Source organism: Artemia franciscana, chromosome 19 (assembly GCF_032884065.1).
Source record: "Artemia franciscana chromosome 19, ASM3288406v1, whole genome shotgun sequence".
NCBI classification, from domain to species: Eukaryota; Metazoa; Arthropoda; class Branchiopoda; order Anostraca; family Artemiidae; genus Artemia; species Artemia franciscana.
The window spans coordinates 14,253,639-14,270,372 of NC_088881.1; the positions used below are offsets into that span (position 1 = coordinate 14,253,639).

At 36.3% G+C, this 16,734-nt stretch overlaps 2 protein-coding genes across 4 annotated transcripts in view; both read right to left on the minus strand.

Moving 5' to 3' along the window:
• The window catches only part of LOC136039311 (diacylglycerol lipase-beta-like), a 77,338-nt gene extending 65,458 nt beyond the window's left edge, over positions 1-11,880 (minus strand). For all 3 annotated transcript variants that reach the window (XM_065722925.1, XM_065722924.1, XM_065722923.1), the window contains exons 1-2: positions 11,784-11,880; positions 1,547-1,711 (exon numbers count right to left, since the gene is read on the minus strand). In XM_065722925.1, the coding sequence (XP_065578997.1) occupies positions 1,547-1,685 (139 nt within the window). In that variant the 5' untranslated portion in view covers positions 1,686-1,711; positions 11,784-11,880. The remainder of the gene's footprint in view (positions 1-1,546; positions 1,712-11,783) is intronic.
• LOC136039317 (actin-related protein 2/3 complex subunit 4) overlaps positions 1-16,734 on the minus strand; it is a 291,440-nt gene that overhangs the window by 215,846 nt on the left and 58,860 nt on the right. The window lies entirely within an intron of this gene.

The window sequence follows — 16,734 nt, forward strand, 5'->3', positions numbered from 1 at the left end:
CCAACCTAATCTATTTAAAGCCTCCCTCTTTACACCCTCCCAGGAAGTTCCCATTTCCTTTAAATCCTTATTTATGACATCCTCCCAACCCAGACAAGGACGACCTGCTTTCCGTGTAGCCCCAGACGGTTGGCCAAAAAGGACAATCTTCGGTAATCTGTCATCCTTCATCCGTAGAACGTGGCCTAGCCATCTCAACCTTTCTTTCATTATAGCCCCAGAAAGCGGGATTGAACCACACTTTTCGTACAACCTACTGTTTGAAATACGGTCAGTCAGCCGGGTACCCAGAACAATAAAGATAGCTATTAGATTTTTCGAATATGCTTGAACAAAGCGTCTATCTCGAAATTTTGATCCGTTGACTTTGTAAAAAATTGAGCGTGGGAGGGCTAGTTACCCTCCAATTTTTTTAGTCGCTAAAAATGGCATTAGAACCTTCAATTTCCGTTAGAATAAGCCCTTTCATGACATTCTAGGATTACTGGGTTAATACAATTACCCCTAAAAAAAAAAAAAAATCCGTGATCCGTGATCTTTCTTTTGGCAAAAAGTAAAAAATTTCACCTTTTATAGGAGCTTGAAACCTCAACAGTAGGATTATCTGATATGCTGAATCTGATGGTGTGCTTTTTATTAAGATTTTATAACTTTAAGAGAGTATTTACTCATTTTTTGAAAATGAGCAAATTTTCGCATGCTCTTAATATTTGATGAGAAAGACTTAACTTAATTTAACTTTTATATTTGAAATCAGCATAAAAATCAGATTCTTTTGATTTATAATTTGGTATCACAATTCTGTTTTTTAGAGTTTCGGTTACAATTAAGCCGGGTCTCTTCTTTTAAAGTTCATTATCATGACGAACTATGCTTGAACAAAGTGGCTATCTGAAAATATAGATCCATTGACTTTGTATGAGCGTGGGAGGGAGCCAAGTTACCCTCCAATTTTTTCAGTCGCTAAAAAAATGCACTAGAACTTTATATTTCCGTTAGAATGAGCCCTCTCGGGGCATTCTAGGATTACTGGGTCAATACAATTACCCCAGAAAAAAAACACGGATTCGTGATCTTTCTATTGGTAATAAATACAAAATTCCACCTTTTATAGGACCTTGAAACCTCAACATGAGGGCTCTCTAATGCGCTGAATCTAATGGTGTGCTTTTTATTAAGATTTTATAACTTTAAGAGGGTGTTTCCTCATTTTTTGAAAATGAGCCAAATTTTTTCAGGCTCTTAACTTTTTATGAGTAAAACTAAAGACTTGATTAAACTTATATATTTGAAATCAGCATAAAAATCTGATTCTTTTGATGTATATTTGGTATCAAAATTATGTTTTTTTGAGTTTCGGTTACTATTAAGCCGGGTCTCTTCTTTTAAAGTTCGTTACCACGAACTGTTTGATTTCCGAGGTTCATGGTAAGATATGAATGATGCATAACAACATTGATCCATTGAATAGAATACAGTAAATAAATAAAACGAGATTTCTCTATTTTATCTACCTTGTGGAAGATATTTGTTTGTGTCTTATTACCTGAAATATTATTGACAAGTTCAGCGATTTCCTTATCCCAGAGACGAGGTAGGCACGATACAGCATGAATCCAAAATTTACAACATGGCTTCATAAAAATTAGCGTTAAATGAATGGCGAATGATAGAGGAGAGAACATGCACACAATGATCCCGATCGCGATCGCTGAAATATAAACAGGAATTTGAATAAACCAAGTATTTTTAGTTCACTTAAAGTTTTAGAGTAGTTGATATTTGACAAAACAAGCAACAAATGTAGACCAACACACTTCAGGTTAATTGAGATATTTGTACACAGTTTATGCACCAACGCATTTTATTTCGGAGACGTGTATTTTAGGGGGTATAAATAGCATTAAGAATTATGGTACATTAGATGAACTAATATCCTTGAACTGTCTAAATAATCCTTGAAGTTTTTCTATATAACTATTATAATTAATTAAAATTCCAGCTTGTTTTCCAACGGATAGCAGAAAAGAACCGATTCTTCTTTAAGAGTTAATCAAGGGATATAAGGATGGGAAACATAGACGACCAACGGTATTAATTCGTAGTTCAAGGTGAAAACATCTGTCTAGAATTGGATATCATAAATTTAAAATCAGTTGGCTTTTTCAGTGAATTTTAATCCCTGCGAAGCTAGTTAGATTTTGCAATACCTGGCAAAGGATTAAAGTTCGTGACCTTGAGTAAAATTATTATTTAAAATTGAATCAGAACGTTTGCTATATATCCGCCTGAATCAGACCAAGCTCCGCTCTGAACAATACATTCATTTGCGAGATGCAGTTATAAATGACGGTAATACCACAAACGTTGGAAGATTAACAATTTTACCTTCGTCATATGCTGGCAGTCCCCGTCATATGCATGAATATGCTCAAGATGCTATTGCGTATGTTCGTCTCTATGGTCATCCAGATTTATTTATTACATTTACATGTAATCAATCTTGGGACGAGATACTGCAGCTTTTACTTCAAGGACAATCGGCGGTTCATAGGCATGACATTACGGCCCGTGTCTTCCGGCAAAAGTTGAAATCACTGATAAACTACATTGTAAAACTTGAAGTGTTTGGGTCAGTGCTATGCTGGATGTACTCAGTGGAATGGCAAAAACGAGGTTTGCCACACGTACATATACTAATCTGGCTACATAAAAAAATTACTTCGAACGAAATTGATGATGTGATTTTTGTGAAATACCTGATAAAAATGTCGATAAGGGGTTACATGATATTATTGTAAAAAATATGATACATGGACCTTGCGGTGCACTGAACGAAAATTCACCATGCATGGCCAAAGGAAGGTGCACAAAGCAATATCCTCGACTTTTAGTATCAAACACAATTACTGGCAATGATGGTTACCCACAATATAGAAGAAGATCTACTGAAGATGGCGGTAAAACAGCAATAATAAAGAAGCGTAACGGTACCACCATCGAAGTAGATAACCAGTGGGTTGTTCTATATTCCCCATTATTATCAAAAACATTTAATGCACACATAAACGTTGAATACTGTAACTCCGTAAAGGCAATCAAATACATATGTAAATACGTCAACAAAGGCAGTGACATGGCAGTTTTTGGCTTGCAGCCCGAAATCAAAGATTTCGATGAAATCGTACAATATCAGGCTGGAAGATACATAAGCAGTAATGAAGCTGTTTGGCGAATTCTTTCATTTCCGATACATGAACGTAGTCCAGCTGTTGTTCACTTAGCGGTACATTTACAGAATGGTCAACGTGTTTATTTCACGGAAACCAACGTGCAACAAAGAGTCCTGAATCCACCGGATACAACATTAACAGCTTTTTTTTCGCTTTGCAAAAATGATTCTTTTGCAAAAAACTGCTGTATACTGAAGTGCCTTCGTATTACACGTGGAATACTAAAAATAAAGTATTTGAACGTCGAAAACAGGGTAAGTCAGTCGACGGCCAACCTACCATCTTCAAAGATACCACGATAGGAAGACTCTACACCGTTCACCCCAATCAACATGAATGCTTCTTTCTACGCCTGCTTTTGGTGAATGTACCCGGTCCGACATCCTTTGAGTATTTGAGGACTGTAAATGGTACTATACATGACACTTACCGTAGTGCATGCCAAGCTCTGAATTTATTGGAGAATGACCAACACTGGGATAACTGCATCAATGACGCGTGCGAAACGTCAACCCCAAGTCAAATTCGTGCATTGTTTGGCATCATTTTAACAACTTGCTCTCCATCAGCTCCTACAGAGTTATGGGAAAAATATAAGTCAAAAATGTCCGAAGATATACTCCATCGAAAACAGTTAGAGACGTCAGATATGACTTTTGATTTTACATCAGAAATTTATAACTACACTTTAGTTGTTATAGAAGATTTGTGCGTACGTATGGCAAACAAACCTCTTCAGGATTTGGGAATGCGTTCACCTAACCGTATCGCTGCTGTTTCGACATGTGTAGAATTGGATCGTGAACAAAGTTACAGTACGAGTGATCTATTGCCTTATGTACAAAATAACATTTCCAAGTTAACGTCAGAACAAAAAGACATTTATGATACGATAATGCATTGTGTCGATAACAACGTTGGAGAAATTTTCTTTTTGGATGCGCCAGGAGGTACTGGTAAAACGTTTGTGATAAAACTGATTCTGGCATCAATTCGATCAAAAAATGATATAGCGTTGGCAATTGCGTCGTCCGGAATAGCCGCAACATTGCTTCCTGGTGGAAGAACTGCTCATTCCGCTTTGAAATTGCCTCTGAACTTGCATTCTACAGAAACTCCAACGTGCTATATTTCCAAATCATCTGGGATGGGTAAAGTATTGCAGCAATGCAAACTTATTATTTGGGATGAGTGCACAATGGCACACAAAAAATCGCTCGAGGCGCTGGATCAATGCTTGAAAGATTTGCGAGGGAAGTCGAAACCCTTTGGCAGCACATTAATATTACTTGCGGGAGATTTCAGGCAAACATTACCTATAATACCTAGATCAACTCCTGCTGACGAAATGAATGCTTGCCTGAAAAATTCTAATTTATGGGCACACGTAAAAACATTAAAATTAACTACAAATATGCGTGTCCGATTGCAAAACGATGACTCTGGTCAAACATTTTCAGATCAATTGCTGGCAATGGGAAACGGAAAGCTCCCAGTAGACTCAACTTCAGGACGTATACAACTACCTGCTGATTTCTGTAATTTAGTGACGTCCAAAAATGAATTGATTGAAAAAGTATTTCCGAATATTCTAAAAAATTATAAAAATAATAAATGGCTAAGTGAAAGAGCGATTCTCGCACCCAAAAATATAGACGTCCACGAAATCAACAATATTGTTTTGACCAAGATTCGAGACCAGGCAGTCCTTTATAAGTCAGTCGACACAGTTTTGGAACCAAATGAAGCAGTTAATTATCCATCTGAATTTTTAAATTCCTTAGATCTTTCAGGGTTTCCACCACACGTACTACAACTAAAAATAGGCGTACCAATAATACTTTTAAGAAATATAAACCCACCAAAGCTTTGCAATGGCACTCGACTTGCCGTAAAAAAAACAATGGAAAACCTAATAGAGGCCACAATCTTGACAGGGCCTTTTGAGGGTGAGGCTGTTCTTATTCCTCGCATTCCCATGATTCCAACGGAACTGCCTTTTAAATTTAAAAGATTGCAATTCCCAATTCGATTAGCATTTGCAATCACCATTAACAAAGCTCAAGGTCAATCATTAGAAAAATGTGGTATAGATCTTAATACTGATTGTTTTTCCCATGGACAATTGTACGTTGCATGTTCGAGGGTCGGTAAACCTGACAATCTATTTATATGCAGCGACAATTGGACAGCGAAGAATGTTGTATATTCGCTAGTTTTACGCAGTTAATTTGTATTTTGGAACTAAATGAAGCGGTTAATTATCCATCTGAATTTTTAAATTCCATAGATCCTTCAGGGTTTCCACCAAACGTGCTACAACTAAAAATAGGCATTACAATGATACTTTTAAGAAATATCAACCCACCAAAGCTTTGCAATGGCACGCGACTTGCCGTAAAAAAAACAATGGAAAACCTAATAGAGGCCACAATCTTGACAGGGCCTTATGAGGGTGAGGCTGTTCTTATTCCTCGCATTCCCATGATTCCAACGGATCTGCTTTTTCAATTTAAAAGATTGCAATTCCCAATTCGATTAGCATTTGCAACCACCATCAACAAAGCTCAAGGGCAATCACTAGAAAAATACGGTATAGATCTTAATACAGATTGCTTTACCAATGTACAATTGTATGTTGCATCTTTGAGGGTCGATAAACCTGACAATCTATTTATACGCACAGACAATGGGACAGCAAAGACTGTTGTATATTCACAAGTTTTACGTAGTTAATTTGTATTGTATCTATCTATCTATATAAAAACGAGTTGTGTGTATGCATGTTTGTTTGTTTGTAAAAAGAGCGTTTGCATATGACGTCATTATTAGTACATACGGCTTTGTATATGGACAGACAATGGGAAAGCCAAGAATGTTGTATATTCGCAATTTTTACGTAGTTTGAAACACATATATAAATCTATCTATATTCACAGGTGGGACACAGGGACACAACTACAATGGCGCGTAACTAATATGGCGCGTAACGACTTACGCGCGCGGGGGGCATGGGGGGGGGGGGCGCGAAGCGCCCCACCAACTAGGTGTTGGGGTGGCGCGAAGCTCCACCCCAACAGCTAATATATATATATATATATATATATATATATATATATATATATATATATATATATATATATATATATATATATATATATATATATATATATATATATATATATATATGTATTCACAGGTGGGACACAAGGACACAACTACAATGGCACGTAACGACTTATGCGCGCAGGGGGGGGGGGGTCTTGGCGGGTTGCGAAGCGCCCCTACCAACTAGGTGTTTGGGTGGCACAAAGCGCCACCCCAACAGCTAGTATATATATTTATATATTTATATATTTATATATATATATATATATATATATATATATATATATATATATATATATATATATATATATATATATATATATATATATATATCTTCTATATATATAAAAATAAATTGTCTGTGTGTGTGTGGGCCTGTCTGTCGGGTGACGTCATGTTTGTGTGTCGACTGACGTCATGTTTTCAACTGACAAAATTACAGACCGGGACATCAGGACACAAATGACGACCGGGACACCGGCACATAGGGAATATAAATGACGACACTCAAAGAGAAAGCGACCGGGACAAAAGGAATGTTCGATTAGCAATCACCATCAACAAAGCACCGGGACACAAATGACGACCGGGACACAGGGAGTATAAATGACGACCAGGACATAAGTAAAAAAAAAACTAAAAAAACTAAAAAAAAGGTAAAAACTACAAAAAAACTAAAAAGAAAAAAAAACTAAAAACTAATAAAAAAACTAAAAAAAAACTAAAAAAGCTAAAAAACTAAAAAAACTAAAAAAGAAAAAAAAGAAAAAAAAGGAAAAAAAAATAAAAAATAAAGGAGAAAAACAAAACTAAAAAAACGAATGTATATACAGACCAGGACACTGGGATACAAATGACGACCGGGACACAGGGAATATAAATGACGACCAGGACACAGGGACACAACTACAACAGGGACGCCGGGGGGCACAGGGGGATATAAATGACGACCGGGACCCAAGGAATATAAATGACGCCCGGGACACTCAAACAAATCACAGACTGGGACACCGGGACACAAATGACGACCGGGACCCAGGGAATATAAATGACGACCGAGACACAGGGACACAACTACAAAGGGGACGCCGGGGGGCACAGGGGGATATATAAATGACGACGGCGACACAGGGAATGGTCGATTAGCAATCACCATCAACAAAGCTCAAGCGCAATCATTAGAATCATGAGGTATAGATCTGAATACGGATTGTTTTCCCATGGGCCATTATATGTTGCATGTTCAAGAGTCGGTAAACCTGACAATCTATTTATATGCACAGACAATGGGACAGCAAAGAATGTTGTATAGTCGCAAGTTTTAGATATCCGGTTCCCCCCTCCAACTCCCCCAATGTCACTGGATCCGGTTGCGTTTTAAATTAAGAGCTCTGAGACACGAGATATTTCTAAATATCAATTTTCATTAAGATCTGATAACCTGTTTGTGAGTTAAAAATATCTCATTTTCCAATTTTTCTAAATTAGCTGTCATTCCACTCCCTCCAGATGGTCAAATCAGGGAAGTGACTATTTCTAATTTAATCTGGTGGGGTTTTTGATATGCCTGCCAACTTTTGGCAATTGCTATATTGATCACGTGTCTAGTTGTAAAAACTGGGGGAGTCTGAAATTCAAACCTGAGACCTCTTGTACCCTAAGCAAGATCATACCTCAAGAACACAAGCCATACTTAAGAAGAACAATTATTTGTTTTATTGACAAAGGAATTCTTCTCAACTATCTTGTTCACTTGCTCTTGCCCTTCCCTCCTGATGGTCGAATCAAGGAAGAGAATATTTATAATGTAGTCTGGTCTCTGATATGCCTGTCAACTTTCATTGTCCTAGGTTATCTTGAAGTGCCCAAACTAGTAAATCCCTTCCAACTCCCCCAAAGCAAGCGGATCTGGCCCAGTATGTCAAGAATGTATCTAGGACATGTGCTTATGTTTCCCACCAAGATGCATCCCAATCTTTACACTCTAAACCCTTTTCCACCCCTCCAATTCCCCCCAACGTCACCAAATTCGGTCAGGATTTAAAATAAGAGCTCTTAGACACAAGGTATTTCTTAATATTAAATATCATTAAGATCCAATCACTCATTTGTAATTTGAAAATACTTCTTTTTTTCTGAATTACCTTTAGGTAATTCAAAGATTTAGGTGCCCCCTCCCAAACTCTCCCAAAGAATGCCAATCCGGTCCGGTTATGTCAATGATGTGTCTAGGACACATGCTTATTATTCCCACAAAAGTTTCTTCCCAATTTCTCCACTCTAAGTGTTTTCCAAGATTCCCCCCCCCACCTACCCAACTCCTCCCATTGACAAGACCTAGTCGGGATTTAAAATAAAAAGGTCTGAGTTAGGAGGTCCTTCTAAATATCAAATTTCATTAAGATCCAATCACTCCTTTGTAAGTTAAAATATCTCATTTTTTCAAATTAACCCCCCCCCCCCTAATTCTTCCAAAGAGAGCGGATCCGTTACGGTTACGTCAATAGCGTATCTAGGATTTGTGCTTATTTTTCCACCAAGTTTCATCCCAATCCCCCCACTCTAACCATTTTCCAAGATTTCAGGTTTCCCCCTCCAACTCCTCTCAATGTCACTGGATCCAGTCAGGATTTAAAACAAGAGCTCTGAGACATGATATTCTTCTATATCAAATTTCATTAACATCCTATCACCTGTTCATAAGTTAAAAATACCTAATTTTTTAATTTTTCCAAATTAACCGTCCCCTAACCCCCCCCCCCCCCCCAGAAGGTCAAATTGAGGAAAGGACTTTATAATTTAATCTGGTTTGGTCCCTGATACACCTGCCAAATTTCATCATCCTAGCTTACCTAGAAGCACCCAAATTAGCAAAACCAGGACAGACCAACAGAATTTGGGATTGCTATTTGTCACTTGGTAAATACCAAGTGCCATAAAAACCTTATATACCCCAGGGCATAGCACAAAACCCTTGCTCCAGATCTCTGTGGTGTTGTGTTAAACCTGGAGCAATTGTTATCTGTTCTTTGAACTATTTTAAATAAAATAATGATTGCATAATTTCAATCCAACATGTTTGGTAAAAAGAGGAGTAGATTATGGGAGGGGGCTAGTTGACTTCCATTACTTTTGACTCTTAAAGAACTAGAACTATGGTTCAACCATATGAGCCACTTCTAAAGTTTATACAGTCATTCCTTCCGTAAGTCTTAGATGCCCTAGTGACAGAACTTACAACCCTTGCTCCAGGCTCTGGTAGTTTGTATCAACCCTCAAAGTCGTGTTATATGATTTTTGGACTATTTTGAATAAAAGGACAATCTCAAGTTTCTATTGGATGCATCTTGGAAAACATGAAATGGGTGTGGTAGCGGGGGGGGAGTAGCTGAACTCTGATCACTTTAACTCTTAAAAGGGGCAATAGAACTTCTGATTACAAACCCAAAGCATATACAACTAGCATTTTTACAAAAATTGTATATGCCCCAAGGGCATAACTTAAAACACTTGCCCTGAGACCAGTGGAGGGGGGGGGTGTCTTCCTCACAGCCTTAATTTTTAGACCCCTTAACTACAATGAAAAAATTCTATATCAAAATTTTGATTAGTCATGTTTAGGGAAATGATGGGATTGGAGGACATTGTGTGTGTGGGGGGGGAGGGAGGGTAGCTACCCTTTGATCACTTTGACTCTTACAAAGGGCACTACGCATTCTGATTACCAAAGTAATTTTGTATGCAAAATGTAACAAAGCCTAACAAAATACCAACTAAATATTTATTAAAATATAACTACAATATAATTTTTGACTGAACTGAAGCTAACTGTCTCTGCATACAAACAGCACAAAACTGGTTATTGCCTGGTCTTATATATCCAAATTCTCAAGTGCTGGATAACAGATCAAGTGCCAGTAAATCCTTACCCCCCCCCCCCATGTTTCCATGGATTGGCACTCCTGCATTGTGATATGGCAAGGAATATGACTTCAAAATGATAAATCCCAAAGATTAGTGTAAATCTAAATGTAACAGTTTGCCTACTGTATGTATATTTATATTTACAATATTCTGTTACAAAAAATTACTTGGTGCCACCTGGATTTTATATTTATTTTAATAGCAATTAATAAGGGATATAAATATTATTGTATCTGTGAGAAGAGGAATTAACAAGTAAAAGACTAATTTTTATAATTATTATAATTTTACAATATAAATCATCAAATGTTTTGGGGAAAAATCTTTCTATCAAATATAAATCAATTTGTAAATTTGTTAAGTTGAAATAAGTTAAAATAAATTAAGTGATGAAAAAATAACACCAAAACCATGTCAACAAATGATCAAAATTTATAAATCTTAACTTAAATTTTTAATTTTATCTGTAAACATGTCATAAGTGTTACCAATTTCCTAATTAGGCCTATTTTCTTTTTTCTTTTAAACTGTCATTACCCTCTAAATATTATCATTGCACCCAAAATGCATCTGTGCCTATTACCACACTTCTGGTTTCCTCCAGCAACCCCACTGGGCAGCAGTACCCACTTTGAGAATCACTGATATAAATAAATTTTTTGATGTATTCTTTAATTTAATTTTGTACCCCCCCCCCCTCCCAAGTACAGCAAGTACAGGTAACTCTATTTTAGAAGCCAGAATTTCCTTATTAAAATAAATTACAAAACCTCTTTTTTTTTCAAAGTGGGTGGTCAACTGGGCATAGCTTTATCATAAATAATTCCTGAGACCATGCTGGCTGATTATGATAAAAAAGAAAATTGTTAAGACAAGAGAAATGAGGATAAAAACAGCCAGTGAAGAAAACAAATCAACAAAGAAGACTATGAAACATTTTGCTGAAGATCAGTCAAGTAATCAAATTTGTAAGACTTGTAGCCTAAATAAGAAGAGGATTAACATGGAAGCATAACAATACCTTCCTGGAGTATGTTCTTGGCCCTGAATGGATAACTGAAAATTTTATTTCCCAAACATAACCCCTTTCCAAGATAGCCTAGCAAAAAGAAGCTAAACTAGAATTTTACCATTCAATGAGTAGCATAAAACAAAAAATTTTATAATGTTAAGCTTCCTACTCTTGCTCCTAGTTTACAGTTGGGCCTAATCAGAGAAAAACACTAACATTCTGACTTATTGGCCTATTCATTTCATAAACTAGCCTACTGGACATCAAAGAATGAATAAATTAATAATTTTATAATAATAAGGGTGTTTCCAATATAGTGTAATGTTCTTTTTGAGCAAGAGTACTTATATACTAACATCCAACTAAGTTTTAATATCATTTGGCTATACTGACACCACTGTTGTCTATTTATTACCAATTAAATTAGACACCTAATGATTTCCCCACCTTTCCCTTACAAGATATCTAAACTCTAAATTACAAGAATATACAAACATTCAACTTACAAAATATGATTAAAACAGATTAGTCCTGCCCCCTCCCACCATAGTTCGTTCGTTCGTTCTAAATTAAATGTTGCTATTTTAATTGATGAAAATGAAACAGTACATTAAAGGCGCGTTCGTTTCAAATTTCAAGTTAACTGACATCGTCATTAACCTTTGAAAATACAATTCCGATCGATCACTCTCAAACTTAAAAAGGACGCTAGAACACCCTTTCTGTATAAACCATATATGCCCCCAGGGCACTGCTTATAACCCTTGCCCTGAGGGCTGTGGGGGGTTTGTCTTCGTTAAAAACACAATTCTGGACCTTTCAATTACGTTGAACAAAATGACTATCTCAAAATTTGGATTAGATGTGTTAGGGGAAATGGTGGGCATGGGAGGAAGGGTTAGTTGCCCTCCAATCACTTTCAAATATTGAAAAGGGCACTAGCCCTTTTAATTTCTTATTGAATAAAATCTTTTCGAAGTTCCTACGACAACAAATGGCCATCTCAAAATTTCTATCAGATGCATTTCGGGAAAATACGAGGTGTGGGGGGGGAGTGTTCACCCTCCAATCACTCTGAATTTTATACAGGCTACTAGAACATCAAATTACTAATCCAATAATCCCCCCTCTGAAGTGTCTATACATATACTTTATATACCCCCAGGGCATATGACTTACAACTCTTGCCTTGAAGGGTTTGAGAGGGATATAATCCTCAGACATAATATCCGGAGCTTTCAATTATGTTAAACAAAATGGCTATCTCAGAATTTTGATTGGATGTGATTGGGGAAATGGTGGGCGTGAGAGGGGGGTTAGTTGCCCTCCTTTCAATTTTCAATCGAATGAACCTTTTTTGAAGTTTCTAAGAGAACAAATGGACATCTCAAAATTTCTATCAAATGTATTTTGGAAAATACGAGTTGTGGGGGGGGGTGTCTTTTATTTACTTTGTTAACCAAATGTGCCAGGATTTGAGCTATTAAATGAGTATCTATGTGTCTTTAATTTTTTCTGTCTGAAATATGGCAAAGGTTTTTATTCTTTCATGGTTCCCGAGATTGAATATTTAGAGATTTTCAACTAAGTAATGTGCTTGATGTCATCTATAATTTTCGCAGAAGTATCTTTTTAAGATATAACCGCTGAAATATAGAAGAATTTAATAAAAATAGGAAATCAGAAGCGGTGTAAAGAGTTAAGCTTTGAGTAAATTGGGATGTAGGAGGAGCGTATACAGCAGTGCTGGTCTCAGGTAGTTTGTTGCTGCCATGAGTTGTTATTGGAAAATTAGTGGAAGCAGAAATTAGCAAATTAATAGGCTATAAGAAAATTAGCAAATTAATGGAAATAGACCTGAAATATACATACATAAAATATTAGAAGAAATAGACATTATGAATACGGGAAAAATACAGTTTTGGTTATTACCTTTTTAATAAAATACATACTATATCATCAAAACCCCCTTAAGCCTTTCATTATTATGCATCATTTAATTTTACTCAAAAATGACCCTCAAACGAACTACCATTAATTTACCTAAAAGCACCAGAGCCGTTATCAGGATTCGCAATAGAATTTCAACAAAAAGATCTCTTTACGTCTGAACACATTTAATTTCACCTTTTAAGGATTTTCTTCCAACCTTCAAGGAAAATTTTATGCGTCTGAACCTAGTATTAGCGCTGAAAATTGCCAAAAAGAACAAAAAATACTATAGATAAGAGAACTCACTTGCTCTCACATAAAGGCTAAAAGGCCGTCTCACAAGTAAAGCATATTAGAACAATAAATTTTTTTGTGGCGGTTGATTTTTCAACCGCCACACTAAGGATATCACCTTTGCAAAAGTAAACAACAAAAATTTTAGGTCGATGTCGCAATACTTAATCTGCATCTGAACTTGATAAAAAATAAATGTGGTTCCTCTTTAAATAGACGCTGTTTGAATTGTAACCCATTATTATTATTTTTTCTTTGGGTTCAGCCAGGGTACTCTTCGTAAGATTTAGAGTATGCTTGGAAACTATGTGGGGGGAGGGGTGCCGGATACTATGGATATATAAACAAATAAATTAAAAAGAAATTTGTCGGTAATTTTGAAGTAAACCTTACCAGGGTCTTAACCTAGCCTAAATAGAAAGTTGATGATAAAGACCACAAGGTACATCAACACAATACACAGTAAAAACATATATAAGCACAAATTCACGAGTTTTTAGTTCTTTTTTTTATACATGCAGTATATAAAAACTAATGCTGGAATACATTTTCTTTGAAGCAAAGCATGCAGTTTTATTTACCCTTCGGCTTTCCTAGAAATGGCTCACTAATTGCCATAATTCGTGATATCCCTCCACCATTTTGGTTAATAACGCTTCCAAGAGATTTTATCGTTGGCAATTAAATTTGAAAGTAAATTTTTCTTGGGTTTACCCTGGATACTCGTCACAAGAAACTGAATTAAAAAAAAATTACTGAAAGTAAGGATCAACATTAAAACTCAAAACGAACAGAAATTATTCAGAATTATAAGAGGTCGCCCCTTTCCTCAATACATTGCTTTTTACGCTAAAGTTTTAGTAAATTTAAAAAAACTTCCTATTCTAATTAAACAGCTCTTGTGTTTCAGTATCTGTTCCTAAAATAAATTGGGACAACAGTCAAACTTTAGCGTAAACAGCAAGGTATTGAGAAGGGAGGCAATCCATTCATATAGGGAGCGATTTCTGTTCGATTTGAGTTTTAATGTTGCTCCTTCTTTCCTATTAAAAAAACTTGATCTTTGTATTTATTTATTGATCGTTTTTGAAATAAGGCCAGTAAATCTGGGTCACTCTTCATGAAAAATTCCCCTCTTTCTTAGGGAAAATTTTCCCGTGGTAAAATACATCCCCACCTCTCTGCAAAATTCCCTCGAGACAGTTCCATCCTCGCCAAAAATTTCTTGTGGACGTTTCAACGAGAAAAATTCACCTGAACTTACTTTCTTTTGAAATATACGTTAATTTATAACAGTTTTCTCGATCACTTCGGAAATCCTCCTCCATAGAAATATTTTTCAATAAATCGAAACACGCTGAAAATACCCCAGATGATTCCCATGCCATCTCTACATGCAAAATTGAGTTCGTAAAAAGAAAGTAAGACAATAAAAAATAATTTCGTACAGGAATTTTGTCAAATTCCCCCAATGTAAATTTTCGCCTGAAAAGTTAATCCCCTGTCAATTTCTCTCTCCACTGAAAATTCTCCGTTTGGAAACCAACTCTAATCATCCCACCCCCATCATAAAATGTACTAATTTCCAAATAACAAATACCATACGTAAACAATGGGCAAATTTCTGAATTTACAGCCCTTTTCCCAGGGACATCGGGGGGGGGGGGGTTCATTTTGTCCCTAAAGACTTGGGTACTTCTGTATTATAGCGACCCCATTCAAGAAGTGAAGTTCGGTGAAATATACCAAAACAGGATGAAAACATAATACTTTATTAACGCAATTATGGAAACTACAGAAGAAAATTAACAAAAGTAATAAAATTTTACTGTCAGCAAACCACGTGTTGACGCACAAACGACTTTTCCTACATGGCTTAGTTGTTCACTTCCAAAAATGCTTTTTGTTGAAAAAAAAACACAGTCATGCTGTTTCCATGGACACACTGTTTTGTTTTGGGCAACACCCGTTTATCCTGGAAAAGTCTAATTCCCTCTTCTTCAGGCCTTGGCAAATCCCAAATCTTCATTTTAACATCTATGGTCAGACATTATTCTCTATCACTACATATGGCAAACTTAATAAATTTCATTTATGGTCAGATAAATCAGTTCTGCTCAGATCAAGAACTTGAGTGGGGTCGCTACAATGCATATATACCAGGCATAGCTATCGGATCTTTTAACTATGCTGAATAAAATAACCATCTGAAAATTTTCATCAGATAACTTTGGGGGAAAAGAGTTAGCTTGGCAAGCTACATATTAACTCTTGCCCTCAGGGCAAATAACTAATTTGCCATATTAAATACTAACTTGATTGCCTTAAATCACTCTTGCAAGCAATAAGGATGAATCCTGTAGATACTGGTTACTGATGATGAGGGCTCAGCTTATTGGGCTAACCACATAGTTGGAGAAAACATTGTTCTTTACCCTGCTATTAACAGGTTTCTGGTTGAGCTTCAGGGGGGGGGGGGTACTATTATGTTCTTGAGGAACTATCTATCTGGAAAAGGTTTGGGATGATATCCTGGTCGTAAATGAATGTCAAACTTCTGAGTTCTCTTATCACTCTATTTCCAATGATGCCCTTTTCGAATGGATTACTAATGAAAACTGGCTGGCTCTCAAGGGAAACAATGACATTAATTTTGAAGTCTCTAACTTCCGAAATCTGATTAAAACAAAATGCATAGATTCCTTTAAGTTTAAAAAAAAGCGTGGGGCGTAACATATTATACCAAAGAGACTGGGAAATTCATTAGAGTTAGTTCTTAGGTAATTTAACATGGTGAAAATTCCCTAGCACCACTAACATTACAGCGTCTGGCGACATCTCTAAAAGAATGAAAAAAAAACATCAAAGCCAGCTGGATAATTGACAGAACTAATTAGTAGTGTTACAGGACCAAAGCTGAAATTTCTCTTGAAGTGCCTTAAGAAATTTCTCTGAAGTACCTTATTATCTAATCGGCATTGTTTTTATGGCACTTGGTATTAACCAAGTGACATATAGCAACCACAAATTATGTCGGTCTGTTGGTCCCGGTTTTGCTACTTTAGGCACTTCCAGGTAAGCTAGGACGATGAAATTTGGCAGGCGGATCAGATTAAATTAGAAATAGTAGTTTTCCGATCTGGGGAGGAGTGGGGGCCGGTTAATCCGGAAAAAATGAAATATTTTTAACTTACGAACGATCGATCAGATTTTAATGAAATTTGATGTTTG